The 18206-nt window shown below is 34.8% G+C and overlaps 1 protein-coding gene across 3 annotated transcripts in view; it reads right to left on the reverse strand.

Moving 5' to 3' along the window:
* USP37 (ubiquitin specific peptidase 37) overlaps positions 1-18206 on the reverse strand; it is a 77257-nt gene that overhangs the window by 52964 nt on the left and 6087 nt on the right. For all 3 annotated transcript variants that reach the window (XM_010988326.3, XM_031452174.2, XM_031452173.2), the window contains 5 exons: positions 15295-15518; positions 11976-12147; positions 8181-8278; positions 5562-5740; positions 5145-5222 (listed from right to left, as the gene is read on the reverse strand). In XM_010988326.3, coding sequence (XP_010986628.1) covers positions 5145-5222; positions 5562-5740; positions 8181-8278; positions 11976-12147; positions 15295-15450 — 683 coding nt within the window. In that variant the 5' untranslated portion in view covers positions 15451-15518. The remainder of the gene's footprint in view (positions 1-5144; positions 5223-5561; positions 5741-8180; positions 8279-11975; positions 12148-15294; positions 15519-18206) is intronic.

Consider the following 18206-nt stretch of genomic DNA (forward strand, 5'->3'; position numbering starts at 1 on the left):
CCACTAAGGAACTGCCCTGAAAGACAGTAGTGAGATGAAATCCTCCACTGTGCATAGTTTGAGAAGTGCACCTCATTATCCACTTTGTGTGGAGAGAAAAGCAGATCAATGGACACCATCAATAGATGGTGGCAAATGGTTTGGATGGATGGTCAGGAGCCTGGAAAGAGTAAGCCTGGAAGATCAGGGAGAAATGATTTATGGAAGATGTTTATGAGCAGTCATACAGAAGTACAGACAAAGCGTGAAGATGTTTCACATGTTAATGCTCACCAAAGAACTCCACCAAAGAGACATTAAACAATCACACAGGGTAACTTAACCAGTAGATGCCAGCCTATCTCTGTATTCAGCTATCCAAATACTTCTATAAAGGGTCCATGAATAACAGCCTCGGTGGCAGAGATAAAAGCTATGAATGCACCCTACAACAGGGGCTCCCTTTCAACAAGGCTGGTTTAGCCACTATGCTGCTTAATGTCCAACTGGTCAGCAGCAGAAACTAATGCCCAGCCCCTGATAGAGTACTATCCCTTAGGGAAACCAACCAGTCATTTGGTGATAAGTTGATTACATCAGAGCCCTTCCATCCTGGAAAGGGCAGCAATTAATTCTGACTGAAATTAGCATATATTTTTGGTTTGCTTTGGCCTTTCCTGTCCACAGTGCCTTGGCTGCATTGCTATCTGAGGGCTCTTAAGAGTATATGATTTACTAACATGAAATCTTACATAACATCATCATGGAACAAGAAACCCACTTTACAGCAAAGGAGGTACATTAAGGGCATAAGATCAAAGGATCCATTGGTCCTACTATATACGGTATCACCTCAAAGCTGATGGCCTGATAAAGTGTTCCAATTGCCTTTAAAGGTGCAGCTCAGAGGTGATCTCATTAGGGATTGGGTGCCCTTCAATACACAATGTATAGCATAAACCAACATTTATAGAGAATACATGAGTCTGGAAATCAAGAAATAGAAGTAGGAATGCCCCCCACTCATTATTACTCTCAACAACCCACCTGGAGAATTTGTGCTTCCTGACCCCTCAATTTAGATTTAGTGGGTCTAGAGATCCTATTTTCCAAAGGAGGAGCTTTTCACCAGGGGGCACAGTAAGAATCCCATTTAATCCAAAGCTATGGCTGTTACCTACTCATTTTGGGCTCCGCATGCTGGCAGATCAATAGGGAAAGACCACACTGCCAGGAGTTAACTGACTTGATTATAAGGGGGATTAAGGGTTGCTGCTGTATAATGAGGGCAGGAAGAATACATTCAGAATATGCTTACTTTTAACTATGAATGGACAGTTAAAAGCAACCACACTGGTAAGTACACAGTGACCAGGGACTCAGACTCCTTAGAGAAGATCTCAGTCATACCACCAGGCAAACCATCATGATCAGTAGAAATGTTAGTGGAAAATGGAGCCAATTTGGAATGGATGGTAGAAGGAGAAAATAATATCAGTTATAGCCTAAGGCTATTTGTAGCAATAAGGACAATAAGGACTGTATCTCATCCCACTAACCCTCCTTTTTTAAGATTCTCAACCAGAAGTTGAGAAGCATCAATGTGAAGAATCTGTAATAAGACTGAATGAATCCAATAGTGATGCTCATTCAGAGCCCCCTCAGATCCCTTTTTATACTTCTCACACATCTAGACTGTGTTTTCAACAGCTGGCACCTGCAGTTCTTCAGAGGACTGCCTTTGGGCTACTTTAAATGTTATGCACATCTGGGCAGAGCCAAAAGCCCCAAGGCAGCTGTTAACCAAAAACAGTGTAGTATAAGAATATGAAAGCCCATCTTCCTTACCTCAAGTTGGGACAAGCCCAGAGTTCTCCTGCTAGATCAAGATGAGGCCTACTCTCTGTGGGACGTTTATCTAAGATCACACCCTTGGTTGGCTTCCTCCTCCTTCCCAGTTCTTCTTTCCCCACTCTGTCACTGGTCTCTCCTATGAAAACTTCCTTAATAAGTCACTTGCAAAAGTATGTTTATCTAAAACCTGCTTCTAGGAAGCCCAAACTTCAAAAAATTTAACTGTGATGGTGTAAAAAGTATTCTCAGCCCAGAACAAGTATTAAAAATTCAGGGCTCATCAGACATAATTCAAAATGGAACAACTGACACTTCTCCAAAGTGTGGTGAATACGGTAGAATATGGTAGGCATGCAAAGTTGATTAACCACCTTTTAGTGTAACTCTCTGTTCTACAGAAGCCAGAAAGCTAAAAGACTACATTTCCAAGTTAGTGTTTGAGACACAACTTAAGATAAGGCAATTACATGTACTCGTGCAAGATCTAGAAAGTGGAAATAAGGCAGAGGTCATGTGTTTTGCTACTTCTGATGGCAAACATCACCTTGGGGTTGTCTGGTTTTTCCGTAGAGATTTCCACGTTTGGCAGTGGCAGCATGATTCTAGAGATAACAGCTTTCATGGCAGGTTCCAATTCAGCTATTAGCTTCAGGATAGCCAGGAGCATCTTTCATGACCTGATCTGAGGCATGGCTGTCAAAATCATTCCTGAAAGCTTAACCTAGAGCCTACCCTTCCAGCTTTCTTAACGATTCTGGAAGCCACTTAATACTCTGTACACAAGCAGCTAGAGTGAATTCTGTTCCCTACAACTTGGCCCCGAATATACAAATTTTGTTACCAAAAGTCGGGTGCTACCAATAACAAACCTAGAAAACGTAGAACTAGCTCAGAAGGAAGGCAGAGAGTAAGAACACAGATATTACAGATAGGAAAGCTAGTGACTATTGTTACATCTCAGCAAAATGTTTACAGAACTGTTATCTGTAATGTTTTGGGAAGCAGGCCTAAAATGAAATGATTAAGACAATTAACACTGGTCTGTGTGAGTGCTTCTTACTGCTTTCAGCAAGGTCCTATTCAAGACAGATAAATTTGGCCAAGAACTAGCCAGCTTGCAATCAAGGATGAAAAGGAATACATCTCTTTGTGCCAATGGCCTAGAACTGAAATTGTGTGGTAACGTGAGACCACCTGGGACCAAAAAAATACAATTGCTTCTGATTCTCAAACTGAGGCAATGATAAAGAGGTAACTGGAGTAGTTTCGTGAAAAACTGGTATTAATATTAGGGAAATACATATAAGTATAACTGAATCACTATGTTGTACACCAGAAATTAACACAACACTGTAAACCAACTATACTTCAGTAAGAATAAATAAATACATACATACATACATAAATATTGGGGAAAACTGGGTAATGGGTATACAGGTACATTCCATAGTACCTTTGCACCTTTTCTGTAAATTGAAAATTATTCTAAAACTTTAGTTTATTAAAACAAAAGAACCAAAATAACAGCAAAAATACTGGCCTCAATTCTTTCTCAAGCCTATAAAAGCCTGCTTGTTCCTTTAAAGAAACTTCTAGACTTCTAAACTTTAAGATTTCTGGACATTTCTAAACTGCTAGAACTGCACCAGCATGAAGTAGGCTACAAAAGCTGCATGACCCCAAAGAACAACATAGTCTTCAAAACTCACTTCAGCTATGGCCTTGAAAGATAACAGACAAAGGAAATCTACCAGAGAGCAAAGCCAGGAGTCATACGGAGTACAATGAGCAAGGGTTTCTCCCAGAGGATAGAACAAAGACTGCTACATGGGCTAACCAAGAACTTACTCCACTGCCTACACTATCTTCACAATTTCTGTCCAGAAGTATTTATTGCTGATATAGACCAGTGACTCCTCAGTTTCCTACTCTCATTTTTTCTAAATGGAAATTTTTATTATGGTTGTTATCATGTGCCCACTCCAGTAATGTATAATGAATGATATGTGGGAGTGGGGGATGCAGATTAACTTGTCTTTTAGTTTTTAGGTACCAGACCATGAGATACATGGTCCAAAACACACATCATGGAGAGGACTGCACATCACCCAGAGATGCTGGACTCTAAGCTGGATACAATGACAAAATTGAAACTTGGAGGTTGTCTCCATCAGGGTGAAGGTAGGATTATTCTATGTATCAGAAGGATGATATAAACAGGGGCTAGAAGGGTAAACTAAGGCAGACTGTTAGTTGTCCATTGTATTCTTCTGCCATAATAGAGTTTGGGTTAGGCATATTTTTCATACTTTCTCATAACTTGATATAACCATACAACTAAGTTCTGGCTGGTGTGTTATGCACAAAAGTGGTATGTATAATTTTCAGCTTATAGGAAAGCAGTATGCCCCCCGTTTGCTCCTGTCCTCCTTCCCTCCAAGAGGAATACAGACATGAGAGTGGAAATTGAAGCTATCTTGGTTCACAAAATGGAAGCTACTTATTAAGAATGACAGATCAACAAGATAGAAGGAATCAGAGTCCATGGCGATTGTAGATCAAGATACCACACACCAGTTCTATCACCTACCCAGATTTCTATATCTGCTATAGCGGTAGAACCAAAAGCCCAATTAATATATAAAGCTTCTTTAGCTTTTTCCCAACTCCGTTCTGGTGACCTTTTGACCTTGAATACCAGTTGACTATTAACTTATTTCTGTTAAGGTATTAATTGAAGTATTATCTGACAACTATGAGTAAGTTTCCTCTCCCAGAAGACAGACAGACAAACAAAATTCATGATGAGGAAGAGGATTATGAGCTGGTGACTGTCCTGTTGCAGGTATTCCCTTTTGTTCAACTCCAAAAATAGCTCTAAAAGACTGATGCTCCTTGCCTAGAATCTATGCAGGGTTTCCACATCCTTTTACCCCTAAGCTAACTTTTCACATGAAGTAGGAAAAAAAAAAATTTTTATAGGTAAAGGGAAGAGGGTAGGAAGGGGTTCACACTAAAAGAGCAGCCAACAAGAAACACTTAAGAGTTCTTCAGCTCTATTCTTCTAAGTACTGCAGACAGAAAAAGCTCATATGGGAGAAGTGCAATAAATGACCAAAGCAATAATAACGGTCAAATCCTCTCTCTGTTGAGCTACTGTCCAATCTACTGTCACCAAAATACTTTAAATGTGGCTCTTCTATCTTTGGGATTCCCATAAATTGAACACTGTCCCAATTTTCCCTAGTGGTCGTAATTACCAATATAAGAAACGCTGATCTAGTGCTACAAAAGTCCTTAAAGCAACTTACGATGATGAATCATTCTCCTTAGGGTAATCTTCATTCAACTCTGAGCCAGATGATAGCATTCTTTTCCTCTTTTCAGTCCTATAGAGAACAGGAAAAAAAAATTATTTAAAAAATCATAATTCATACCATTAAAAAAATATAAGCCAACACTCTCAAGAACTAAAGCCATGACTACTGCTTTCTAATTCTTGTCACCACATTTAAATTAATACACTGTATCTATGTGCTCTATAAGTGTCACTGACATAAACCACGTAAGACAGATACTATTTACCTCCCCATATGTTCTATATACTCTCTTCTTCTAACTGGACAATCTCTTTCTTTTTCTCAAATTATTGGTCGTTCTAAAAGGCCTAAAAGACATTTATAAACAGGCAGGGCTAATGACTAATAAAGAAAAAAAGTCTTTCCTACCTATTTTCTAATAACCCTGATCTAAGAGGTGTTGATGTAGATGTCAAAGAGGGAATCGTCCGGGTGGCAGTTATTCCACTTCCTGCTGCAGTCTTAATCGATCCTCTACCTGGATTACTGAGAACTTTTCGAAATGGAATATCATCTTTAGTTTCCAAACTTCCTCTTTTTGAAGAGACCTGTAAGAATAAAGTTTAACATAGCTAATTCTTCAAATTAATTGGTATACTTTTAGACCAGTGAGTCTCACGTGGGGAACTTTAAAACAAACAAACAAACAAACAAAACCCATAACTGGAGACCTATCTCCAGAGATTCTAGTCTAACTGGTCTGGAGTGAGGTCCATTCATCAGTATTTCTTTTTTTAAAGCACCCTATGTGATTCTAATGTACGGTCAGGGTCAGAAATCAAGCTTGATGCTTACTTTCCTATAGCACTCTTGTAAACTTAACAAATTCCACAGCACACCTAGAAGCAGAAGGGAATTTGCTTTGAATTACTGATTTTAAAAAGTCACATACACAAGATATGATTCAACTGACCAACAAGAGAGTAGATCTTCAGAAAAAAAAATTTAATTACGATTATGGTAAATTAAAGTGACACAGATGTGAGAAAAAGGAGCAACAATGATATTTGGCTGCTACAATTTAAATGCCAAGTCATATGTACATCACAGGACTTTTGAGGAGGTTCTAGTTTGGAGTAATGATACAAATATATATAATGATAGGAAGAATGAAAGTGAGATAGATTGCACTGGCAGAAGATGAATCAAAGAGTCTACGCTAAAGACACAGCAAAAACATTCAGAGAGAATACAACAATGTAAACACATGAGTTGGGAAAGTGCTTTTGAGTAGCATTCTGCTAGGTAAATTTTATAACTGTACATTAAGAGCTATGTGATTATCTCCTATGGAAAATATTTCTAATCACTTTCTACAGATTACAATCTTAGGACAAAAAAGGAAAAAAATCTCTGAGGTCATCTGGATGAACAACTTAAAAAGTTAAATTTATTTTCAAATGTAGAATTCATTCTCAAGACTCAAAAATCAAAATGCTATTATAAAAGCCATATACTGAGAAGTCTCATTATCACCCCAATGCCACCCATCCAGTTCTTCCACTTCCTATCCTGCAATATCTTATAAGTATTCAACTGATTTTTATGCAAATGCAAATCAAAATTTAATTCTTTTTGTTAAACGAATGGTAGCATACTATATGCATACTGTTTTTCAACCTTTTTTTGACCATAAACCCATAGTGAGAAATATTTTACTTCACAATCTATTACACATTCACATAAATAAAACTGAAACAAAGTTTCAGAAACCAATACTTACCCTTACTATGTATAATAATACCTTCTCTATTGTTTTCTAATCTATTCCTTTTTTATTTAATGCTAGTCACAACCCACAAATTGATTTTATAATCTCACTAATGGGAATCATTATTTGGGAAAATGTAAGTATATGCTTTTGCTAGATACGTTAACATTTATACATTTAAATAGTCTAACAGTTTAAATTTGTACCTATGAATCTCAAAGTAACTATAATGAGTGAAAAACCCAGACAAGACTCTGGAAACCCTGATAAAACTGTAGAAAATGCAAACTATTCTAGAGTGACAGCAACTCAATTGTGGCTCAGGGATACCGGCCAGAGAGGGAGCTGTAGGGAAGGATTACAAAGGGGATGAGGAAGCTTGTAAGGGTTTTTGCTATGTTCACTAAGTTGATTATGGTGATGATTTTGTGGGTATGTACATAAGTCAAAACATATCAAATTGCACAATTTAAATATGTGCGATTCACTGCCTACTAATCGTATCTCAATTAAAATGTGTAAAAAAAAAACCCCAATCTATAAAAAGAAACCAACAAAAATGAAATCTTATTTATTGCTCAGTCCAGTAAATGGATTAAGTAAATCAATCCATCTCTGCATAGCCAAATAGAACTCTTTAGTTTACCTACAGGAGAGCTTCAAAGTTTCTCTTTACACCTGGTTTTCCTTTGTAAAACAAATTAAAAGAGACATACGACTGCTAAGTTGCAATAGTGCACAGTAAATCTCACAGCTGGCTGAATAGTATTTATGAAAGAAAAACTATTTAAAAAGCAAACAGAAGACCCAACAAAGCAGTCTGGTATCAGATAGTGTACTGGCAAAGTTCGTAATGTAGAACAGACCCAAAGAGCATCAAAGAAATAACAGCAGCATTTACAGGATCGTTAGTATAATGGTATCACGGGCTAAGCACTTTTATGTGCATAATCTCACAGCAACCCTTAAAATATTCTTGCTGTCTCAATTTTACAGATGGATACTAAGGCTCAGGATATTTAAGGAACTTCTCCAATGACCCACGGCTAGTAAGTAGCAGCACCCAGTCTCAAACCCACATCTAATTCCAAAGCTATGATTTTTAAAAACTACACTCTACTATGGTAAATTTCAGGTATGCGGAAAATACCCTTGTGATAATGCCAGAATTATTAGACATGACAGTCTAAATTCTACTTCCTGTAACTACCTTACAGAATGTCTATGAGTATCATTTAAAAAAAAAAAAAAAGCTAAAAAGATTCAAACAAACATACCTGATTGTCTGAGTAAGAAAGCTGCCTATTGGTTTCCTTCTGTGAGGTCCTGCTGCCTAGAATAGCTCCAAAACTACCAGAACCCTGAGGTTTCATGGCTGGTGAAAAAAAAGAAAATTCCCAAATCATTCACTTTTCATATAAAGAGATTTGTTGTTGTCGTTGTCGTCGTCGTCATCATCGTCATCATCATTATATAATGAGGAAATTAAAACAGGAAAAATAAAACAAATCAAAGTGCTTATCAACCAATTCTTTCTAAAAGTATAATTTATATATACAGTAGTTAAAATTTAGAACTAAAATGAAGCAAAAAATTGAATAACAATGCAAAAATTTGAGAACATGTAATAGAATGACACATTTTTAACTGCAAAAAGAAAATGCTAGAAATTCTCCTATATAAATATTTGGTAATTAACACAATAGAAAAGTTGTCACTGTGTATCTATGGCAAGAACACTGATAATGGATGCCACATGTGTCAAAACCAGTGACAGATATACTTCCAACAACGTATACTCCAAAGCATTCTCTGTTAAGTTCAACAAACAGAATGGTTCCTATTCTAAAGAAATCAGTGCTAGTTTAAAGAACATGTATGGTAACGTATAAATATGAATTTTTATATACTTTAAAAGGTATTTTACATTTTAATTTTGTTAATTTCCCACTGATTATCATTTGGGATATTTTAATTTTAAAAAATTTTAAACAGTGCTGAACATTTTTTCACATATCTTCTTGCACTAATTAAATGATTTTTGTAGGATAAAACTTCATAGAATCGTTGGGGTAAAGGATGTGTAATTTTAAACTAAATTGATATTACTATTCCTCAAAAAAAAAAAACTCTGTCAAAGCTCTTATCAGTGTATGAGAATATTCTGCCTCCCTCCAAACTACTGTTAATGTAGTAAGAGTCTGAATTTGTTTAGTTATTGGTGAAGTTGAGAATTTTTCATGTTTATGGGCCACCATAATATGTTTTTTCTTTTTGAATTAACTGTATGTCCATTTTTCCACTGAATTGTCTTTTTCTTACTGTTTTGGAAAGTCGGTATCTGTATATTAGCCATGTTAATTAACTCTGTCACTGTGGCTAATATTTTCTTCCTTTGTCTTTTCCTTTTTGCCACAGAGATCATTCAAATTTTTCACACAGTCCAAGTTATTAAGTCTTTTCCTTTACTGATTCTGGTTTTTATATCATTCTCAGAAAGGTCTTTTCCACTCATATTATGTTAAAATCCATTCTACCCTTTTAATACTTTTATTGTTTTATTTTCTTACATTCAAGACTTTGATCAAGGTAAAATCTACTTAGATGAAGGAATAAGATAAGAATCTAGTTTTACTGTCTTCTGAAGTGATTAGCTAGTCTTCCTATTTACAGATAAGGCTGTTCATCAAATATTGGTCTCTTCCCCACTGATTTCAAGCACCACACAAGATACTTTAAATGTTTTATAATTAACCAAAGTATTTTTATATTGATTATCTTACTCTAGTCTCTCTCTGCAAAGTATGTATGATCACTTTTGGACAGCTAAGGCAACTTAAATCTAAAGATTAAAACAACCTGCCCAAGAGTACAGAACAAGTTAAGTCCATAGCTAGCTACTCTAAAAGCAGCAATGACTCACTGAGTGCCTATCATGTGCCAGTCATGTTTTACATTTATGAGCTCTAATTCTTTATTAAGCACTGAAAACAAGGTGATAAAACCTTCATTTTAGAGATGAGGAAACCGAAACTAAGTTTTTAAGTGAGTTGCCCAAAACCTCACAGGAAATAACAGAGCTAGGATTCAAATCCAAAACTTTTTAGGTCCAAAGCTCTTGCTTTTCCATTATTCCATATTGTTTAGACTCAAACTTGGGTCCCCATTTTACTGTGCTTTCCACTCTAATATATTTAAAGACATGCTTTTCTTACATACATCAATTCTTAAAACAGTGATTCAATTAATATGATAAAATAAAACAAATATAGAAATACAGACACAATCCCTGAAATATTCTAAAACTTTTAAACAGGACTCAATTCCTCGATTCTAAAATTTAATATTTAGAAAACTGACATAGTTCAGATTTGGTAACAAGACCAGACAATGAATAGGTACTAAATGGCAAACAACCATTAAAAAGAAATTTTTTTTAACAAGAAAAAGAAATGTGTCAAGTAGAGACATTAATTAAATACAAGCAAGGTAGCACTACTACATCTTTACTTTCTCAATGTTTTAATATGTGTTATATTTCAGTTAAAAACTCAATTTTGTCAAGTATAAAATATCAGTAATGATGAAGTATTGATGACAGAGCTGGTGATTAATGACAACAGTAGAAAATTCATTTTAAACAACAGATTATTCCTAAAAAGATGCCTGTATGTATTTTTCTTAAAAAAAAAACAAAACAAAATATTTTAAATGAAAAGGATTGGAGGGGGCAGGAAAATCTGATCATACTGTCTGATCATACTGTGTGATCACCTGCTGTGTTTGTAGCAAGAATAAAACCTCAGAGTAAGTTTCATAAATGAGTGTATTGTATGGTGTAAAAATCATATCTCAATAAAGGCGTTCCAAGAAACAAACAAAAGAGAAAATCATGGTCATATCTACACCACTGGGTAGTTATGAGCATAAATTTAATGTCTATGAAGCATCTAGTGTGGTAAAGTCAACAAGCATTAGCCACCATTGTATATTTACCACTAAATATCAAAATATAAAAGTAATACAATCAAAGGATATGACATAGGCATAAGTAAGTATATTAGTGGACAGAAGAGTAGATAATATACGGGCATAGACAGTAATGTATTATTTCATAAATATGGAATTTCAAATCAGTAGGTCAAAAATAGTTTATCATTAAGTAGCACCTGCAACAATTGGCCTTTTTCTGGAGGAAAAAATATATTAAATCCCCTACCCCATGCCAAGTTCCAAAGTACATTCAATGAAGAGTTAAGATTCAAATATATTTAAAAAAAAAAAAAAAACCAAAACATTTTAAACGAAAGGGATTGAAGGGGGCAGGGAAATCTGATCATACTGTGTGCTGTTCTATATTCTATAGCACATGCCGTTTTCATAGCAAGAATAAAACCTCAGAATAAGTTTCATACAAAGGCAAGTATGTAAGACTGACGTAACAAGGCAACTTTCTCCAAATGTAATTTAAATCCTACTCCTTTTCTAGACATACTTTTTCATGGAATCTTTAGGGACTCTACACATAAAATCATATCATCTGCGAGCAGAGATAAAATTACCTCTTCCTTTTCAATTTGGATGCTTTGCTCTGACTAGGACTTCCAATACTATGTTGAATAGAAGTGACGAAAGGGCATCCCTGCCCTGTTCCTGATCTTATAGGAAAATCTTTCAGTTTTGCATCATTGTGCTATGAGCTTTTCATATAAGGCCTTTATTATGTTGAGGTAGTTTCCTTTTATTCTTACTTTGCTGAGTGTCTCTATCATGAAAGAATGTTAAATTTTATCAAATGTTTTTTCTGCATCAAGATGATTATGTGGTTTTTGTCCTTCACTCTGTTAATTTGATGTATCACATTGATAGATTTTTCATTATCTTTAGCCATCTTGCATTCCAGAGATAAATTCCACTTGGCCATGGTGTAGTCTTTTTAATGTGCTGTTGAATTAGGTCTGCTAGTATTTTGCTGAAAATTTTTTATCAATATTCATCAGGGATAATAACCTATTATCTAGTAATATTTTTCATAACTGCCAATGTCAGACCCTGGGACAATTAATGCTCACCTGCATTAAGTCTGTTTTGATGGACTGCATCTAGAAACAACCTCATTTCCTCTGCATCCTTACTTGGTACTTTATCAATAGACAAGAAGCTGTTATCTTGTAGAGTTAACATTAGGCGGCTTTGTTTTGCTCCACTGGGTCGAAGTACCACATTTTTAATGTTATGACTTAGCTGATCAACACAAAAGGAAAAGTATTTTGTCATTAAAAATGAATTATAATGAAGTAAAATAACTTACATAATGAATAGTAACCTTTGTATTTTTGTTATATTTCTTACTTTTGCCCCCAACCAAAAAGAATTTCCATTTCTTGACACATTTAAATCAAAGATTAATCCTAGCACTCCTGATTTTTTGGTAGGGAGCTATATATTTTCAGGTATAGTTATAAAGTTATAAAAACAAGTTAACAATTTTCAGAGCCTAGATGGTTATCCATCACCAGTTTAGAAAGCCATATTGGATTAGAGACTTTATTTTTTTTTTCTTCTTCTTCTTCTTTTTTAAAATAAGAGCTTATAAAACATCTGGCAATTAGTTAAAGTAGCTACAATGTAAAATGATATACTGATCCAAACTATAATCCTCAAAAGAATTCCACTTCTCAAAAATACATTAAAATAAACCTTTTTTTTTTTTAACTGTCTAAACATGCTCATTTAACTTTCATTCAATCACAAAGATCATAAGTACCCTGGAACTCTATTAGCTTGCTTCTCCCACTCCCCAGACCTGGTTCAATAACTTGTCTTACACTCTTCCAGGGTCTGGATATGTGCTACCAAGTGATAACTTTTATCTTCTCTTGGTTGATATTTTTCCAAGATTAAATTAAGAAATCATGCAGTTTATTAAATAATTTCTGCCAACCAGGCATCCTTATTCTCTAACATTCTCCCTCAGCAGACATACACAAAGGTTTCTAAAGCTGACTTTTGCTGAAGACATACCCTCTGAACAGTATAAAGAACAGTGTTTCACTTGTTTTTAATTAGAAAGAACTGACCTTGACAATTTTTAGATAAGAATGACAAAACAATTTTACCAATCAGACTAAATTGTATTTCAAATTTAAATTTTTTTTAGCTTCAAAGTAGGTATTCAATTCATGTGCTTGAGTAGAAATTCTATCATAATACACAATAACTAGTTTCAGATGCTTTAACCCCAAAATAGTTAAATGAGCAGTTTACCATGCAAAAGGAAAAGAGATTGCATAAAACCATTATTTCAGTCAATATACCACTTTCTAAAAATGAAAGTTAAATGTGAGGGGAAAAGTTTGTTCATTAACAAGATGGGAATAATCCTGAATCTGATCACTTCAACAACTGAAAAATCCTAGCTAGACTTCCAATTTTAGTAACTACCCACATGCTGAGGCCTCTCAACTTTTTCTCTAAGTCCAGACCTCTCTGCTGGAGCTCTAGTCCTGTTTACCATACACCTAGTGCATATCAATCAGTATCTGAATACCTAACACCTCAAACAACTCATCTCTCTCAATCTTCATAACCCAATTCTTCCCCTCTAGAGAAGATGAAAGGGACTGCCAACCACTTTAATTGAGGACTCTCCCTAGACTTTTTCTGTCATCCCCCAAATCTGAGTTAAATCTTCTTGAAATCTCTTCAAATTTACCCTTTCCTCCTCTTGCTTTTCCTCTTTTCCTTTGCTCAGGACTTTCATTTCTCATGTAAACTTCCACAATAACCTCTTACATGTCCTTATTCTGCCACTAGCTCATGAAATAAAGTCATCTGCCTAGCTGCCAAAAGAATTCAAACTTAAGATTCTCGGCTCCTTAGTATCTAAGTTCCCTGTAGTATAACAAGATATTCCAAGATCTGGGTCCTATCTAGCTCTTCAGCCTCTACTTCTGCCACTCACACCCTACTGTGCTATCTTCTTTAAAATAATTTTCTGGTTCCTTGAGTGTTGATTCACATGTGCATGTGTTTGTCCATGTATAGAAATCACCTTTACCTTAACCTCCAATGTGTCTGGCAAATTTCTATTTATACTCTAAATCCTCAGAGCACAAAACACTCCCTTCTTTGTATTACCTCTGTATCTTTGAGATATTTTTACAGCTAAGAATGCATTTGGTTACTCTTAAGTTTGAGAGGAAAAGTGTCTCATTCAGCTCTATATTCTTAGCTCTTAGCACAGTTCCCACCACAGCAATTTGTAAGTGGTTAACAAATGAATGCTGAATGCAAACTGATCTAGAACTGAGATGAAGGTAGAATCACAGGTAGATTCTAAAGATCTATGTTTGCTTAAATACTTATATCTTTATTCAGTGCTAGTTTGGAATAAGGACTGAAAAACTGAATTTTTTACTTGAAAAAAATCTTTCTTTCACTCAGGTGGGCAATTAGTGATATACATATGTGGTAGAACTATCATTTCTATTAACCATGTCACCACCTCCAAACTATTTAAGATTACCTTTGATATATAAAATCATAATCAATTAATTTTCATAGTTCAAAAGCAAAGATAAATGGAAATTTTACTTCAGATCAGGTTCTCAAGCATAAAGTTTTATAAATTGTTCTTCAATAGAGTACTTTAGAATGAATATTATACTTTATATAATTAATTAACATATATAGAATTTTAAAGTGCAGAAAAATGTAAGACATGTTCTTAAATTCAACTTATCAACACAAGTAGTTCTTGGCTGTAGAAGGTAACAGTAATAGAAGTGAAAACAATATTAACTGCTTTTTGCAGTGATAAAGTAATGACACCCTTCAAAAACTTATAGTTAGAAGAAAACAGCTCTAAGGATGACCTTGAATAATCAGCCTTGAACGGCCATAATACCACAACTTTTGGCAGGATCATTTAGGAAGGAGACATTAAGAAGACACTAAAAAGACCTATTACAAGTTAACACTAAATAGTGATGAATCTATCATATACGTTGGGGGGAGGGGGGAATAACTAGTTATCCTAATGTGGTTTTAAAAATATCTTAGATAACACTCTGGTTTCTCTTCAGACTGAATAAATCTTTCACCTTTACTTAAAAAAGAAAAAAAAAAAAAAAAAAAGCTTAGATAGTATCCAAACTCAGGTCCTCTCAGCTTCCAGTTTTCTTTTCAATAATGGTAACTACTTCCTACTCTTTATTATACACCATCAACAATTCTGCTAAATAATTTGTAATGTATGCACCTAATAGTATTAGTGTCCTAGAAATAAAAATATTAATCTAGGAAGAGGGCTTCTTCTTAGTATGGCACAGAAGCTATTCACTGAAAGATGTGACTAAAGATCTATTCCAAATCAATATCTGGTAATACCTGAAATATCCTTGGAATTCCTCCAGTATTGTAGTGAACTACTAGGCTGACTTTATTCTCTTTTTCCACAATTTCAAAGGATCCTTCTTTCCATTTTGTAATTCCAGTCTGCATACTTCGAATTCTTATAGGACCATGTATCTTCAGAGGAGGCATACTTTCTTTAAAAATAAATTGCTTCTAGCCAAATTAAAAAGCAAAAATACACCTTCACCTGACAGATTCTAAGGAAGAAAAATAAAATAAAATAAAAAGTTACAATTTACTAGTGATTAAAACAAGAGTTTGAAAGAGAACATTTAATGAACCATCTTATGTCCTTCTTTCCATTTCAATAAACTACCTTTAACTAAGTATCCTCCAAAGGGCTTCATTAGCTGGATGGCACAGGTAACAAAGACAACCAAAGCAGTTGTCGTTCAGTGACTGAATCTACCCACCTTTTATTTCTTCTGTACATGTTCTCTCCTTTGCCATATGTCCAGTACCTGTGTCTATTAATGACTAAACTTAACATTTTGCACCATTAACAACCATACTGCTGCCACTAAAGGCATGCTAATCAGGAATACTAAAAATTCCATCCTCAACGCAAGTGCCCATGGGATTATGACAAACTTTTATTTTTTTAACCTTCCTTCATCATCACCAGATAATACCGTCTACCAGTTGGTAGTCTAAGCATAGCTACATGTATAGGAGACATTAAGTGAATACTTGTGAGAATAATCAAATTAGTTTAACCTAAAGAATTATATTATTTGAGAAAATCATTTATTCTCTGGGAAAACAAACAAAAAACTCCTTTTCCCAAGATCCACCTACCATTTATGTTTAATATTCCTGAAGAATCTTCACCAATTTTATCTGACAAATACTCAAATTTCCTGAGAGAAGTCTAATACTTAAAAACAACTTAAAGAACTGACAGAATGTCGAAGACTCTTTGAACTAGCTTACCAAATGTCAGCGAGTAAATACAATTATAGTAATAGCAGAGAATGTTATCAAAGTATGTGTTATACACATATATGTAATCAACTAAAATTAAAACAAAATTTATACTATAGCCTCCAAATCTCTAAAAACAATGCCTCCAATACAGATTCTTGCTTATAATTTAATAATTTAAAAATCATTAAACTTTTCCTCTGCCTAAACAGCTGAACCAGAAAAGCTAAAAACAGTAGTATCTGTATAAAAGAAAAACATACTAGGTCTAGATATCAGGAGCCAGCTCTGTCACTTACTAATTTGTAACTTACCTTTCCTAACCATTAGTTTTCTCAACTGTAAGACGGGAATAGTAAATGTTAAGTTTTAGAGAATTAAATGAAATAACACACATTAGGCACTCAACACACAGCAGCCTTAAGGTGAATGGAATTGTCTGCAACACCACTTTCTCCAAAGATCCCAGACAAAGAAGCTGTTAACAAAGATCACCAACTCAACTACCTATAGAAGCCAGTTAGGTGACACAAATGATTTAGGCAGACAAGATATGAAAACTGCTACTCAGATCTAGCCAATTTAGAAATAGTGAACCTAGCATTGCCAGATCATCTAATTTTTCAAGAAAATGACATCTAAATTTTTATATCAAACCGCCCATTTTAAATTGTGGGCAATGAATTCAAAGTTATCTTTAAAAGCTACAAATCAAACAAAACCCACCAGTGGAGAGAAAATGAGGCTGTGGACCTCCTAGTCTGAGGCCTTTAGGTACTGTACATCAAATAGCGTGGAACAAATTTAAAGAGATATGAAAACATTTTGAATAGTTAAAGGTATTATGCATTGTAAGTCCTCTATTATTATTCAATAATAATTGCATCAAAATTATGATAATATTAATCTCACCAAAATTTTTAAATTTTTAAAAAATTATAGTCAGTTTACAATGTTGTGTCAATTTCTGGTATATAGCATGTTTCAGTCACACATGAACATACATATATTCCTTTTCATATTTTTACATTACAGATTACCACAAGATATTGAAAAGTTTCCTATGCTATACAGTAGAAATCTGTTGTTTTATCTATTTTTTCTATGGTAGTTAGTTAGTACCTGTAAATCTTGAACTCCCAATTTATCCCTTCCCACCCCTCATCAAATTTTTTCAGTGCCTAACTGTGGCCAGATTTAGACAGTATAATTGGCTGGGTATATGAATCCATCAAAGTTATAGAGTCCACTACCATTTAAAGAGCTGTCAGTAACATGGTATTTTGATCAAACTAGTAACTACAAAATTCTGGGCTAGTAATTAGTGTTTGTAATACATTTTTTTTCCTGCAATTAATAATTTGGTGCTTCATTGTTTGGATATAGCCTTGAAATATTTTCCGCTCTCTCAGCACTGCAAAGAATATGTGGCCCTTCTCCCACTCCAGTTGCCCAGCCAGAAACATGAGTTATCTTTGATTTCTCTCTTGATGATTATTGGAACTGAACTGGAAATGGAAGGTCAGGGTAAAGTCCTGTCAATTCTACCTCTATATACCTTCTTTATAATTAACTGCAGGTTAAATCTTTATAATTAACTGCAGATCAAATCACAGTACTGTCATCAATATTATTCAACAGCTCCCCAATGTCCTTACAATAAAATCTAGACCCTTTAAAATGATATAAACACCCTTCATGATCCAGGCCCTGCTTACCTCTCTATCTCTATCTGCTTACCTCAACAAATCTTTCGAATCCAGCCATTTGAACTACTTATAATTTCCCCCCAAAAAGGCCTATGTTCTCATGCCACTATACCTTTGCACATACTACGATCTATGTCTGGCAGATTTTTACCTACTCTCCCCTTCCCCCATGAACCCCCCTGGTTTCTTTTCCTGGCTATAAAGTTAAGGCTCAATTTAAATATTATCTTCTTTAAGAAGCCTTTCCTAGCT

Source organism: Camelus dromedarius, chromosome 4, assembly GCF_036321535.1.
Source record: "Camelus dromedarius isolate mCamDro1 chromosome 4, mCamDro1.pat, whole genome shotgun sequence".
In the NCBI taxonomy this organism is placed as follows: Eukaryota; Metazoa; Chordata; class Mammalia; order Artiodactyla; family Camelidae; genus Camelus; species Camelus dromedarius.